Source organism: Apteryx rowi, unplaced genomic scaffold (genome assembly GCF_003343035.1).
Source record: "Apteryx rowi isolate R43461 unplaced genomic scaffold, aptRow1 scaffold_42, whole genome shotgun sequence".
NCBI classification, from domain to species: Eukaryota; Metazoa; Chordata; class Aves; order Apterygiformes; family Apterygidae; genus Apteryx; species Apteryx rowi.
The window spans coordinates 3,473,067-3,488,885 of record NW_020450665.1 but is presented as its reverse complement, the minus strand read 5'-3'; the positions used below and the strand labels follow the sequence as shown (position 1 = coordinate 3,488,885).

General features: G+C 36.8%; 1 protein-coding gene across 6 annotated transcripts in view; it reads right to left on the bottom strand.

The window, feature by feature from the left end:
- USP25 (ubiquitin specific peptidase 25) overlaps positions 1-15,819 on the bottom strand; it is an 80,020-nt gene that overhangs the window by 18,371 nt on the left and 45,830 nt on the right. For 4 of the 6 annotated variants that reach the window (XM_026075996.1, XM_026075999.1, XM_026075997.1 and 1 more), the window contains 8 exons: positions 15,615-15,742; positions 14,688-14,783; positions 14,224-14,385; positions 12,094-12,302; positions 11,295-11,365; positions 6,755-6,983; positions 5,150-5,347; positions 3,512-3,651 (listed from right to left, as the gene is read on the bottom strand). In XM_026075996.1, coding sequence (XP_025931781.1) covers positions 3,512-3,651; positions 5,150-5,347; positions 6,755-6,983; positions 11,295-11,365; positions 12,094-12,302; positions 14,224-14,385; positions 14,688-14,783; positions 15,615-15,742 — 1,233 coding nt within the window. Of the gene's footprint in view, positions 1-516; positions 631-3,511; positions 3,652-5,149; positions 5,348-6,754; positions 6,984-11,294; positions 11,366-12,093; positions 12,303-14,223; positions 14,386-14,687; positions 14,784-15,614; positions 15,743-15,819 lie in introns of all 6 variants that reach the window. The other 2 variants (XM_026076001.1, XM_026076000.1) reach the window with 2 other exon arrangements.

The window sequence follows — 15,819 nt, the reverse complement described above, 5'->3', positions numbered from 1 at the left end:
AGGAAAACGTTTTTGATTCAGCTCCACCAGCCCTATCAGTTTCAGGTTATCTCCATGGACAAACTAACTCCTGGAGTCTAAAAAGCTTAACCTTGGCAAATAGGGCATCGGACTTGAACATTAGCTTTACTGGACTGACAAGAAAACACAAACATTCGGAACACCACTCACTGGCCTGGCATTTTTTTTAAAAGAACACCGTAGGAATCCACAGCCTACCACCAGCATTGCAAAGGCTATCTGGCCTAACACAAACATTCAACTTCCACAGCTATAAAGACAAAGACACCTTCGGTGTAAACTATACCATGCAAAGCGTGCCCGATTAGAGTAGCTACTGCTTTATTTTCATATTTCATTACAACGTAAGAGATCGTTATAGTTACAAATTGCTAAGCATTTAGTTATGCAGAAATCTGTTAGGTATCACGATGTGCGAACATGCCAAAAATTCTCATCAGGCAGCGTAAGAAAGCACCAAGTAGGAGCGGTGCACACAATTGCAATCAAATGTACCTCATCGTCATAACCCCCCTCCTCTGACTCAATCACAAAAGTCCCTACATCAGGAATCGCCACCTCTACAACTCGCTGGTTAGGAGCTGGTTGAGCTGGGGTATTATCAGAGTTCTGCAGAAGAAAATCATTATCAGTATGTGGAGGGGGGTGGGGATCAGAAATAGAGAAAAATACAGAGAGACACAAACTGACAGCCTGATCAAGTAAAATGATGTGCACTGCTGAAGTTTTTTGGGGGAAAAAAAAAAGGTAAATATCACATTCTCTCATTATTTATAATTTCTTAAATTTTTAGCAGTGGATTTCTAATTAAGCCATAATTGTGGAATTGTGTTGTTTTTCCTTTATTCACTAATCATATCTTCAGAGGGTGGTATTCCATTATTGCAACTTTGTAACATCCGTTACAAATTTAAAGCAGTTGTTAAAGGATGAGTCTCTGAACCACCATCTTTTTTCATATATTCCACCAGGGTATTAGTAAATACATCTGAAGTATCTGAGGAATTCATATTAAGGGATGGCGACAAGCCAAAGACTAACATTTGCTGATGCTCTGGAAGAAATATAAAAATGCCTCTAGCAGTTAAGATACTTGAAAGAAAATCTAAAGATGCACTACATCATACAACAGGTTTTTTTTTTTTTTTAGAAAAGTATACAGAAAAATGGAAAAGATTAATTAGTCGCTAAAAATTCTCATTATGTTAAAGTAAGCTTTTAAACAACAACAGAGATCATCTCAGCTACTACCATCTATCATTATTTGATAGCCAGTTTGCAGAAGTTGATTCTAATCTATGCAGTCACAGTGTGGAAAGAAAGCCACACTGCCATTCTGCAACTATTACAATAGTTTCATTTTTTAAGAAAGATTCCAGAAACACACATAAGGAATGGTATCTATTCACCCAGCATTGTATAAATACAAAGGAAGACTGTGCAGTCAGGAGGAGGAGGGGAAAAAAAAATATGGACAGAAAATGGGCACAAATGTTCATGTGGTGAGCAGCCCATAATCCTGTTATATGTTCTGATGATGTTTTCCTTCTTTTAAAATGGACAAATAATAAGTTGACAAAAGGGATACATGCCTAGATGTCAGAATGTATATGGAAGTAGAATTACAATTAAAATGAGTAGGGAGGTAGAACTGTACTTCCTTCTTGGCGTAAATTACCTTTGTGTATATGGACAGCGGCTCTTAAACATCACTGAAGTACCTTTACACTAGTTTGGAATTGGCTTTAGATGCTAGCAGCTGAAAGACTTTTGTTTCTTAATAAAAGAGCTTGTTTTGTTCTGCCTCTTCTTTTTTTTTGGGGGGGGGGAGGAGAAGACATCTATCTTGTTGCAGAACAATGCAGTGAAAATATTGGAATAAGGAGACTTACTTCTGCCTCCTTGAGGCTGTCATGATGTTTTAACCTTCAACTGATTTTACATGTTACTTCTCAAAATATAACCTTCAGTTCAACAATCATAGTCTTGTTAAAGCCCTAATGCTGACTACAGTGTGAAATGTCACTAGCCTAAAGTACACCACTTGACCCCCGGAATCAAGTTTGTAAGGTTCCCACTGGGATGGATGCCCACAGACCCTACAAAGAGGAGAGCATCAGGCAAGACATATAATCATGACATGGGTATCGTCAGAGTTTACCCTCTCAGCTGGAGAGAGCTCATTAAGCAAGATCCCCCTGTGATGCTCAGTGCACTCCAACTCAGAAAGCCAGATATTCAGTAGACTAAACATTAGCGGTAGAGCATCTTTTCATCCAGGGTTAGATTAGTTTTCCTGTTGGCTTTAACTTCAGTTTAGCAGAGACTCTGCTCTCCCAAAACCACAGTAGAGAGAGATGCAATAACCTTCAGGTTGCAATAAGAGTCAACAAGTTGTCGTGTAATTTTCAACGGGTTTAAACAGACTTTCCTGTTGACCACAAAGACACCTGGCACTAGACTAATTTCATTTAATGAAGATTCAGACCAGAACTTAGAAAGTACACTTGAAATTTTGCACTTATCCAAATTCTTCACATCACTCGTGGTCACTAGTGGTACCTGAGCAAGCTACACYGAAAAAATAAACTGACATATTTTGTGTGCTTCATTCTGAATGTTATGATTCCAAGATAGAGGCATATATTGCTTTAAATGCATTCATTTTTGTGGTAAATACATTGATCATTTACCTATACACCTATAGTGAAACAAAAAAAAAATTTGCTGAAAGCAAAAACTGTTCAGCAGAAACTTAAATATTAGCTTCATTAATAACTCTTGAAGCAGTTAATTTCCAAGTCTTCTTACTATTTGTGATATGAAGTGAAAAAACAGCATCACCCAACATTCTAGTTCTTATAATATACCAAATATGCATCTGATAAATCACAAAGCTTAATTTTCAGAAATTTGTGAATTTGCATTAAAAGCTGCAGAACACTGTTAAACAAAAAGTTCTATCATATTGCAAATTTTCTTGATGATTTTTCACCTTCAGAAATCCATTAGTTCTAAAGCTACCTTCCCTAGACATAATGTTCAAAAAACCTCTCATCTTCAAAAGCTATTTTAGCTCCTGTGGTCCTTTCAAGAAAACTTATAATCTCATATTCCTCAGATAAAAATCATGTTTCAAAGTAATATTTTTCAAGCTTTTTATCTGTAATATCAATATGCCCTGCTAAAATGTTAGATGATTCCATTTATTTTGGAAAAGATTGTTTGACGGTGGGCACTAACGCTTGATTGTTTTTTGAACAACATGCTGGACTCATGACAAGTACTGTAATCACATACAGGACATCTACCTTAATACTTTTATTATACTGTGCTCATTAATATATTACACTCTTTCTGGATGGATTTTTAGTGTTGGACAGATAATCTTCTGTTCAAAGTTTTTTTCTCCCCCCTTTTTGTCAGTTTTCATCCTTTCCACTTGCAAAATAAAAGGGAAAAGATACTTTAAGCTTCAAAATATCCTCACCATATCCATAATAGCTTCTGGACCTCTATCCTCTTGTTCAGATAAAGCTTTATTGATTGCTTGTACAGAATCTTCTTTTAAGTGCTTTGAAAGATCAGTTCTTGATGGTTGCTCTAAATATTCTGGTTCTCCTGCTTGAACTTAGTGAGAGAAATAAGATAACAATTCCATATGTTAACATAAGCATGAATTTTGAATTGATTAGTTTTATTTGGATTAGTGTCTCATAGATAAAGTAACCTGTACAGAAGACACACAGTAGGTCCTATTATTCACAAATCCAACATTACACTAGTTTTCTGTGACTTAGGGCATTTAAAATTTTCATATAAATGGACCCATAATTTTACATTAAGAACATCTGACTCATCCTGTCTATAGACTCATCAAAGCTCTCAAGCAAGGAGTGTTTATCAGCCCTAAGAGGGAGGACTGAGAACAAAGACGAGATTCTGCTTAGACTTTTAGTAGGATGCATGCTCAATATATGGAATGATCAGCTACTAGAGCTCCAAATATATTTTAACTTTAAAAAATAATCAACACATTACAGTCTTCTGACTTAAGAGAAATCTCAAAGTCTCCCTCACTTGGGAGGAAATAAAGCTGAGTGGCATAGTGTTTTATGTTTCACATACGAAAAAGGGAAATTTTGGCAGACAAAAATGACATACATTCATTTAATATTTTTTATTACTAATAAAAGAACTAAAACTAGTCTCAAAGTGTTTACGGAATCAAAACATATAGAAGATGAAGTCACTCTCCACAGAGTTTGCAAGAAGAAAAATATCATTAAATCACTGTACTTTACTTTTTATATCCAATTTGTAGTGACAGATGGTCAAGACAAATGTATGTGCAGGCTTAATGACTCAAGTACAACAATGAGAACATCTGGACAGCAGCCTCACTATACAAATCCATTAGGTTATCTTTGATACGATGTATGAACAGCCTTTTGCAATGGAGCAAAAGGTGGATGTAACCTAAAACCTGACAAGTTTTTCTGCGTTAAAGCAGGCATATTCTTTATGCTGCTTGCCAGTGGTCTTTATTAGTTAAGGCCCTAACAGCACTGGCTTTCACCATTGCTGTTCAGAGCCTTTTGCATGGTTTTAACATCCTCTTTTTTTTTGTACATCATCATTAATTAATTAAGCTCTGTTATTGCTAACTGTATTCCACACATCACACCAAGTAAGTTATTCTTCTCTTCAGATCTAAATTCTGCTCTAACTGAAATGAAAAGCTAGGTCTTCTACTCAGTCACTCCAAAGAGAAGAACATACATTACTGAAAGGCTAATAAATTCTCAAAACTGACTAGTGAGAGCTGTTAATTATCTGTGAAAAAGGCCACAGTTTCCATGCAGAAAAAGCATTTTAATTTAGTACCAGCTAAACACAGCTGGGAGTGGGAAAGAAGAACCATCAACTTATTTCTTTAAGTAAAAATTAAAATGCAACAAAAAACAATGGGTTAAACTTCAAGTGCAGTTATCTTGGCCAAATAAATAATTATAATTCAAGATTACAAAATTTTTTTTTTCTTCCTTTCTTAAACTGTGAAATAATGTATATACAAACCAGTTATTTTTGATTCTACTCCTTTTACAAACAGGTAGGAAAAACTAACCTGGAGCAGGGGAAGGTGCTGGTGCCCTGGGTATCTGAGATAGTAACTTTTCCTGCTGTGCTTTCTGAGCAAGTTCTGTATCCCATTCTTCAAGCTCCTTTTCAAAACGTTTATTGTCTTCCTTGACATAATCCCTCAAATCAGAAGGCAGTGTGTCCATTCCAACAAGTATCTGTCCCGTTTCTTTGTTAAACTCCTCTGTGGTAGCACAAAATTTGTATTTCAGAAAAAGAAAGAATAAGTTAAAAAAAAAAAATATATATATATATATATATATAAACTTACTGAAGTGAATTACTGAAAGCATGCAGTACAGCAGCAAGTGTCAAGAACTATATTACATTTACTGTTTTTATTATCTGTTGGAAATTTCTCTGCTACAGGGATGTATTGCCACTGCTCTTTCAATCTTGAGATTATACACACTTGGGCGCCATCGGATCATTACCGTTTTGAAAGATAAGCCTTTTGGGCCATGAACACCATATGGTTCTGAACATTTGCAACAAAGGAAAAAAAACTGTAAGCTAGATTGTATTACTGCCATGTAGAACTAGGAACATCACCAACTTCTCAGGCGAAAAGGGAAGGAGAGCGGGCCTATGTGGATTTGCAAAGGCAACTGATAAGAACGCCAGCTACACGAAGTAACCTTCATTTTTCCTTTGAGAATAGTCTCAGTAATAGTATCCTAGGTCCTGAGGGACAAATCAGCTGTATTTGTCCCCACCAGCAGGCCTCAAACGTAATTAGAGTGGCAGAGCCATCCTACAGGGCTCATAAACCCTATGGCTGCAAGTCTGTTATTAATCTGGCAATCTAGAAACGTCAAGGTTAATATCAGTTCACATATAAAACCAGACAAATGAGATTTCTAGCTTTTTGCCCTATGAAAAGACAGGAATATGAAGATTTTCACTCAAAGTTCAAAACTTGTTGCTGAATGACTGGCCACTTTCAGACTCATCTCCCTAGCCACCATTACCAGAGCCCATGAAACTCATGCTAAGAGGCCTTTCCCCTCACTCCAAACATTTCCTCATAAGCATTCTAGTTACATACAACTGCATGACATGAAAACAGTTTTCAAACCCATGCATTTCTTTGGTTAAAGATGTGCATGGTAAGGCTAAGCTATTCACATTTCAATATATCGCATAAAGTGCCAAGCTTCCACACTCCCATAAAGTTCATTAGAGTTGTGAAGCTTATGGGGGGAAGGGGGAGAGAATAGAGAGTATTTTAATTTTAAGAGAGTCATTTTGGCTTTTCTGTATTTCAGTTTTATTCTTCAGTGAACTTAACATCTCCTAAACACTAAACATGTTATCATCTGCCTAAATGTTTGCAAAATGGCAAACAAATTTTGCTCTTTTAATATAATGCTGAAACACCAGCATTATCTTTATTAACCTTTATTTATGTAAGGTTGAAGAGAACTTGTTTTACCTGCAAAAAACAATATGACTGACAGTTATGAGCATAAATAGAACTTTCCAGAATTTTTTTTTAACCATTTCAAAACTCTGGAAGTTATTCTGAAAGAAGCTCTATTGGTACATTCAGCTATTCTCCTTCATGCTGAAAACATATCCACGACATTACCTTGCATCAAGTATTGTTCCTTATCGTTGATATACATTAAACAATATGCACTGGCATTCCTGTAACCACCAAAAGAGTCACGTTCCAACTCTTCCCATGTTGACTTTGTCACAGAAATATCATTGTATTTCATCCATCTATTCTGGTGGTGGTCATAAATATATGCCCAGTAGTGTCCTGCATTAGCTTGACCTTCATGAACTAGCACAGCATGCAATCTGTAAGGAACCTAAAAACCAGAATAAAATGTCAAACTCTCCTTGCCACATTCAGTTCCTAGTAAACTGACAGTACTAATAGTTATATTAAATAAAATATAAAGTAACAAAAATAAAGTTAAGAGGATCAAACATGACACAAAAGAAAAACAAAGAGGTGAAACTAGCAACACACTAAGCTAAATGGCTTTGAACTATGTTAGTTACCATTGTTTTCACAAGAGATCTTAAAAATGTTAGTGGATCCATAGCATAAATGTCTACTCTCCTGTCTTTACTGCCAGGTACCCTCTTTTCTTCTTTTCTTAATTTTGTGTTATTCCTACTTTCCTTGCATCTCAAAAAAACCCCCGAAAACAAACAAACAAAAAAACCAAAACTGTGTGTCAGCCTTTAGTGTCTGTGATTTGTTCCAGTCCTGAACTGGTAAACTCATCCTGAAGTTTGAAAAGTCGTATGTAAATTCAAGGTAACAAACTCTGTTTTTCATGTGTCAATAGCCATTAAGCGATTTTACTTAAGGAGAATCTGGGAAATAAATACTTCCATTTTAAAAAGGGAAAATCCTTACAGTGTTAATGAAACTATAAACGTTGCAGAACAGGAATACAACTGTTTTCCAGCATTCAATAAATCAGTAAAAGCAGTGCTAAGAGAAGAAAGAAACCTATGAAGAGGTTCTCTCCTCCATCTGAGGCAGAGAAGGAAGATATCAGTTTCTAGGATCAGCAACGCAAAAAGTAGCACTGCTGATGAGTGTTCTCCTACCAGGAAGGAGGAGGAATGGAATACTTTGCTCTTGTTTAACTCCTTGGAAATTTGAATGCTAGCAGCTTAGCTAGGATGAAAAACCTGAAACCACCTTTTCCTGCTGCCACAGTCTGGACTGTAGATAAATGGCCTATTTAACATAATGTGAACTAAACAGTTGTAATCATCATCTACCACCACAATAATCAGTAACCATAAATACATATGTAACTGTGATTTGAGAAACTCTTTGAAGGTATTCTTAACCTGGTCATTCTCTTTCAGGCTACACACAACTATCTGAAGATTTTGCAACCTCCCTTGAACTGTAAAGCTAGCTGACTGCACAGCAGCAGAAATCAGACTGCCAACCCAGAGCCTGAACCTCACACTTTGTAAGTCTCCCGAACAGAAGCATTTGCAGAAGAAATCCTAGCAACTCCTTAAATCTGAGTGGTCTGGAGGTTTTTACATCTGTTATCAAACTGGGGTGAAAGCCTTCTTAAAGTGCAAGTCTATGTGTATGCACATAAATATATGCAGATCCTGATTAAAAAAACCCAGGTAAGTGAAATCTCTTTAGGCTTCTATAATTAAATTTCATTACCTTAAAATAGCACGATGCAACCCCAGGTGATTTAAAATCATTTTATTTAAAACCATGCTAACTGGGTCAACTTCAAGGCCTCTATCTTTTTCTCCAGCTTTGGAGAACTGGCTGTCAGTTGTCTAGTCTGAGTTTCAAGGAATGTTAACTGTTAATCCGTGACTGGAGGGACACACAATACTGACAGGTGAATTCAGTTCCAAGAAAGGTGTCTTAGTGGCACAAGGCAACACACTAGGTAAGGATAAGCTGCATAGCTTACACTTAACTGCTCATGAAACAAAAATGGAACTTCCTCACCTTCTTCACGTGTAATCACAGAACAGACATACCAAAACAGCAAAATAAAACAAACAACAACAACAACAACAAAAAACCCCAAACCAAGAACAGAGACCTGGTAGGAAAAGTAATGAAAATCTGAACGATGTCCTTATAACTATAACAACATGACTGACATGAAGAGTACTTCACCATGACACAAACACCTCAGTCAAGATACTGCACGTGTTCACCTCTGGTCAGTTTAGCAGATTAAGTAGTCCAGGAGGATTCTGAACAATAAACTTTTAGATTAACAATATTTTCAAGTGACACTGGTGATGTCTTCACTGATTATATGACTTCATGCCATCTGATAAGCAGTGAACTTGCATATGTACAGCAAAACAGTAAAAGGGCATAAAACTATCAGTCCAAGAGACTTAAGCTAATTGTCACTATAATCCTCTTCAGCATCACAGGTACCCTGGGTACATTTTTTCCCCTTTCGGTTTCTACATTAGCGTCTTACAAAAACAGAAGATTATGTTCCATCTTTATAGGATGCTCAGTAACCCATTATACAGGCTATTGCAGAGGTCATCTGCAGAATCAAGGAAACATCCATTGCTGTCCACTCTGCTCTCTAAATACAATAGAGTTCTTTTAACAGTAAGAGTGAGATCAAGCTATGAAGCTTTTCTTAGTTCAAGCCTGAGACTAGGATGAATTCTCACAGGAACCACAGATACCTCTTATCTCTATTTCTTATCCTCCACAGGAAGTTCATGGAAGGAGGAAAAGAAAAGAGGGGACTCATATAAGCAGCCAGTGAATCTATTCATTCATGAGGATGAGACAAAATAAGGATCTCAGAATTTTATTTCACATGATGATTTGACAGGGGTTTTATAGACAACCGTAGTTTCCTTAGAATCAAAATAACACACAAGGTATAGCTTATTAGGAGCTTCTTATGTAGTTCATACAGACAGTGTCCTGCAAATATCACACTACTTCCTTACAAAACAGTCTAATTTTATGTGCCCAGATGTCACCGATTCAGAAGAGACACCCTCCCCCCACTGGATAACAGGCTAATACTAAACCATCCAACCTCCCAGATGCCCAACCTCCCAGATGCAGAGGTGGGCAGGGGAAGGTAAACCAGCTATATGCACACCTGCCTCTTTCCTGCTCTACCAAAACACCCAGCTGGACAAAACAGGGTGAGCTGCAGAAGGGCAGCCTTTACTTCCAGTTTGTAATTTCAGACATGTTTGGTAGCTACTTGTTCTCTAACAATCACGTAACAACACACATCACTACTTTCAACTGCAGGCATGGTACAGAAACCCCCTCTACAAGTCTATGTGCTATCTTCGTCTTCCTCCGTTTCTGGAATTCTCTGTTTCAAAAGGAAATAAAAACAAACATCTACTCTACATTATAAAGATCTGTACCAGAAAAAAATTTTTTTTKTTTTTTTTTTTTAAACAACCAAGTGGCCTTTCTCTAGTTTAATATTTGCTGACTAATATCCTGGTCAGCAAGAGGTATTTCCTCCTGTAACATGTAAGCCAACAAAAGTAGGTTATTTGCATGTAAGATCACCTCAAAAGCAGAAAAAGTGCCTTTACCCCGAGTTGCATAACAGTCCAAAAAACTCACTAGCTGCACCCAGCAGTTAAGTCCTCAARTTACTTAACGTACTGTTAGATGACATGTAGCCTGTAGCCTCCCTGGTACAACACAAATCTTTGGGGGGAAAAAAAAATGCCTGCCAGTAGAAAGTTTAAAGAAAGCCATCTAGGCAACTCCATCCAAAACTCTTAACATTAGAGTTCAGCTGCCATTAACTATAACAAGCTATGTACAAAACTAAAATGTACCTCAAGGAAGAGTGTAGGCTGAACAGATTCTAATTGGAAGGAAAATATTTCTTCTTACTAACAGAAAGTAAGAGAGAAATAAACCTTAACCTTAAAACTTGCCTAAGGAAGTGAACACAAGAATACCTCAGAAGCCACAAGTGCACAGTAAAGCATCCTAAAACTGCTGTTCAGATTACAGAACACGACAATTTTCCAAGAGGACAGCTCAGACTAATAGTTAAGGTTCTCATTAGTATTAAATCAAGACAGATTTAAAATAAAAATAATCACTAGCATTATTAACTACAAATGTAAAACAGGAACCTTGAAGTCCTGCATCTTAATATGGAAGTTGCAAAATACAATGCTAATAAGCACTAACATATACAAATAATGGTTTCTTGTATCTAACATTTTGCCATCTTAAAATCATCAGACTATATAGCCAAATCACGGTGAGAAAATTTTATTGTGCTACACAAAACCTGAGGTTCTACAGTCAAGTCAAAAGAGCTGATCAGAGATGAAACCTATTTTGGCTTTTTGTTACAAAGTCAAACTTACACAAGTYGCATGTTAAACCTGTCTTATGTCACCTGTAAAATATCATAAATCTGTCTTTCATCTAATTGTGCATAATCAAAAAGTTTGCAAAAGCTGTTATGATTTCCAAATGAAATTTCTCAAGCTGTTTATAATAGCTGGATATATAATATATAATATTATAACAGCTGGATATATAATAGCTCTATTTTTAAGCAGCTAACAGTTGTAATAAAAGTGACAAAAAGGATCTATTTTGGGTTATCTCATGCAGAAAGTTTACTTACTTGGACCATTGTTTTGTCAGAGTACATCAATTCAATTGTCCGATGTATTCTTGATATACTTTCTTGTAAATCTAAAGGAACAATGATAAAAAAAAAAGAAAAGTGAAGCCATACAGTGGTACATTGATACATCTTCATTTTTTCCTTATTAAAGGCTCAAACCAGGGTACATATTTCACATTTGGTGCATCTACAGGTCAAACACTGAAACTTTTTGGATGAAAAAGCAGATAGAATGATTCATGATATGCTGCAGCTTGCTTGTTGGAGCTCAACCAATCCCAACCCAGTAAAACAACTACTGTCCCTTTTTTCCTCAGAGCAACACAACAGATCATGAGCTCTACCAACTGCAAAAAGTCTTTGCTCAGAAATTTCATTATTTTTACCTCACAGAAGGTGGCTATCTTAAACACCCCCACAGAATACCAACATAAAAAATCAGCCCAACCCACTACCACACTGACAGCTAAATCTTCCTTGTTGAAAATTTTCTGGCATGGATACCACTTCCCTTCTACCCTATTCTTGCCAATGCCTTACCATACACACAGAAACCTGTGCTGAAATGTCCCCATGTGTTACAAGCTCAATGCTCAGTTTGCATCTTCCTTTTATATACTTCTAGTCTACTAAGATCTGGTATAACTAGCTTCCCCTCCTATGAGTCAGAGATAAGTTTAAAACTAACGAAACAACTCGACACACACATATGCACATGAAGGCTATTCCCCACCCCCCCACCCCTTTCCCAGTCTACAGATCCTTTTCAGCTACTTTCTCCAACTTGTGGCAATACCTCTAGTGTCGTTTTCTACTTCAGTCCTCCAACGATGTAAACAACCTTCTAGAACAGAAAGCTCTTCCTCAGTGATGTGCCTTGGTGCTGGATGCATCGGCAGATCAGGAGGAATTCGTGATTGTGTGAATGGTTTATGTATTACTGATCTTTGTACAGGAGATGTGCTTGGAACATCTGAAGATGAAGGCCCCTGCTGCTCTATTGTGCTACATTCATTCAAAACATGAAATACAAAAGTGAAGTCATCCTGTATACAAACTGAAAGCTGCACAATAAAAATAAGCTTTTTCATCTGAATACAGAAATTTTAAAGCTGGTAAGTTCCTTCAGCACAATCCAGAAAAGGCACCTACAATATCAGTGTGGAATTACTATACAGCTTCTGAAAACTTTCTGTTGTATTTTACTTGTTAGCACAACAACAACTCTCGTTGCCACTACCAAAGATAAAGGAATCGGAACTGGATCAGTCAAACCTCAGTTTGCTCTACCTGAAACGCTATCCAACACATTCAAGTAACATCACAAAAGCAATCACTACGGTTTGAAACATTTATTGCCAAATGTCAGAGAGAAAAAACTCAGCATCTTGTCTTACAGTCCATTGATCATAAAATCCATTAAACACAATAACTTCTGTGTTTAGTAATAACTTCACGTGTCTTATGCCTAGCAGACTTCCTTTCTGTGATCRTCTACCTGTAGCTTATGTTAACGGAAAAGCAATAATGGAAACAACTCTGATATTTATGCTCACTGGGATTTAGCACCATACCATCTAAACTTGTTCTAAACAAGTCTTGTAACTTAAATATCAAAGTAACCAACTTAGGGGAATTCTAACAGAGCAGTAGAATGTTAAAAATTAAAATCTGCTACCAACTTTTCTCCTCCCATCAACTAAGAGACCTATATGTAGTCCTAGACATAACATGAATGTGAAGATCCTTCTAACAAACCACTGTTTATTTACTTTGGGTATGGCATCATGATGTATCCTGAGGAACCTGGACTCTGTAGTAATTTAGAAAGTCCCGAGAACATTAAGAGCTGACAAACACCACTCCACATAACATACTTTCATGTTTCTATAGGTTGACAAAAAAGTTGTAATACCTACATTTTACAATATAAACCTCCTATATAGCAGTTTGAACACAGTGTAGTACTTTCGATACTGTAGTGCAGGCAAACAATGGTATCTTTTTAGACTTTGTCTTCTCTTATCAGTCATCAGTATATTTATTGGCATTATATCAGCAAGGCATCTGAAGACTTTTACAGGCTTTTTAGACTCATTTACTTCACTCCTCTGAAGTGACTGGACCTAGAACCCTATATTCTGAATCCACCATCAAAAGCTCTGACATAAACAGTTAGTGCCCACACAGCCAAGTCCTATCCTAATTTATACAGCCAGTAACTCTCCTAATTTCAATGATGAGTAAAACAACATTACTGGACCTTGATCTCCCTGGTATTTGGCTATTCGGTATAAAAGAAGTCAGAATGTTTAGTTCTTGACAATTTCAGACAGCGATTTAAGTGGCAAAGCTGAAGTGCTCAACTTTCAAGAAAAAATTAACAGATCAGTTCCATATCAGAAACCACAAAGGTTTGCAGCACATGGACATGTGCTGTCCAAATTCAGATTCTTAAAAACAATATAGGCCACCTGAAAAACAATGACATCATCAGATATTGTGTTTATTTGCAATTGTGTCACTTCAAGTAAGCAAGAGACAATGACTCAATGTTTAGAAAACTAAGCAAGCACTGATGTTCAATACCACAAAGCACTATAGTCCTTAGTTTTACTTTGAAATTGGTAATTCTCTAATTTGCTTATAAAATACAAGTTTTTATAAGCATATTAGGCAATCTCATATTTATAAATTTGTCATACTAGAAAATATGTCTAGGAAGAATGCATAAACTTTACCTATCCCCATTAGGAGACGCTCAGTTTTATTAGCACTGTAAATTAGATAGCTGAATTCCCTCTCATCTCTCTCAGTTCTGCAGAGACACGGTTCCATTTTAAATGGTCTATCACTTGATTCCAAAGGGAGTTCCTAAAGGCAGAGGGGGAGTGGATGCGGTACAGAATGGAGGTGCAGCTGTTACCTTGGCGTGGTCTGCGCGGGCAGCGTGCCACTAGAGGGGGCGCTGGCATCGAGATCGTCAACGGGAGACGTGCAAACGGGCTTGCTGGAGGCAAACTCCAAGGCATACTGCAGCACATCTACCAAGGGGAATCGTTTAGGACCAGAACCATAGCTTAAATATCTGTTAACCATAAAACGTATTAATGCCATGACTCACAGATACAGGGAAAAAAAGAAAAAAAAAAGAAAGAAAAACGGTATTCTCGCAGACTACAATTAAATAAAAGAAACCTTTCCTAATAAATTTAATGCATCAAAACTACTGTTCTTATACAAGTTTCCAAGTAAAACAGTAAAAGAAGAGAGAGACAGCAGGGAAATTTAGAACAAATAACTACTACACACAAAGCGTATAGATGAGTTATTTTGTTCTATATAGCCCATATTGCTTGCATTTACACTGAAAACAGTTATCTATAGTACCGTTCTAATCTTTGTTGTAAAACCGTGAGGTACTCTCTAAGTCTCTTGATTTCATCCCGTTTAATTCTTGTTATTTCTCTGTTTTTGTGCATGTATCTGCAAAACATGAAAGTCAGAAAGACACGTCAGCCCATGGTATATAACACTGAAACTGAAGTCTGTATCCGTCAGCCATGCCATTTACTGCCAACAAAAACCTCACGCTCTCTAGAACATGATTTATTTCACCTACAACATGTTAAGCTGTAAAACAAAACTAAGAAAACAGTAAACCCATTAACCCCCCTCCCATGACTTCCAGATGATGTTTTAACTCCAACTTCAAAAAGCTCTGTTCATACCATAAATGAGTCTTTCAAATCTGTATGCAAACATGTATCAGAAGGCTTCTAAATTAGGTGGTTTTACTAGCATCCATGTAGCAACACTCCTGTTTCATTGTTTAGGCTCACAGAAAAACACTTAGTATTTAACTGAAGGGCATGATGATATTTCATCTCCACATATAAAGAGCATTTATTGATGCTGAGAATCCCTATGTTTCAAGTATCTTCATTCAAACCATGCAGTGTGTCTGAAACACCATGGAATATGAGACTTCTCTCCCTCTTTCCCAGATGGACCAATAAACACACCAAGGCAGTGTGAGCTTTCAAGGTGTTTTGCCTATGTATACAACCAGCTAGCAATAAACTGGGTTGAAGACTGAATTGTAAGCAGGTTTTGGCACAAAGGAGCAGCATATCCGAAACTGTGTAATTGCATTTTCTGAAACAGTCACTGAAACCCATAAAATTACAACAAGTCCAGCTAGAACAGAAATTTACTGTGATTTAAGCCAGCATAAGATGCACCAGCAATTTTACCAAATTGATGAGATTTAATTTATATTCATACTAGGACTTTGCTGACAATATTATACTGTACCTGTCCAGATATAAAATTGGAGGAAATTCTAATTTGTTGTGTATCTTCTCTGGTCTCCCCAAAGCCTGATTAAACTCAAATCTTGAGAGCTCAAAAGTTAAGACAGGAGGAAGTTCAGTGAACCAGTGCTGAACAAAACAAAAAACAGAAAACCCCACAATGAATGCCTTCAAATAACAGAACTTCAGACATAACGGTATAATAT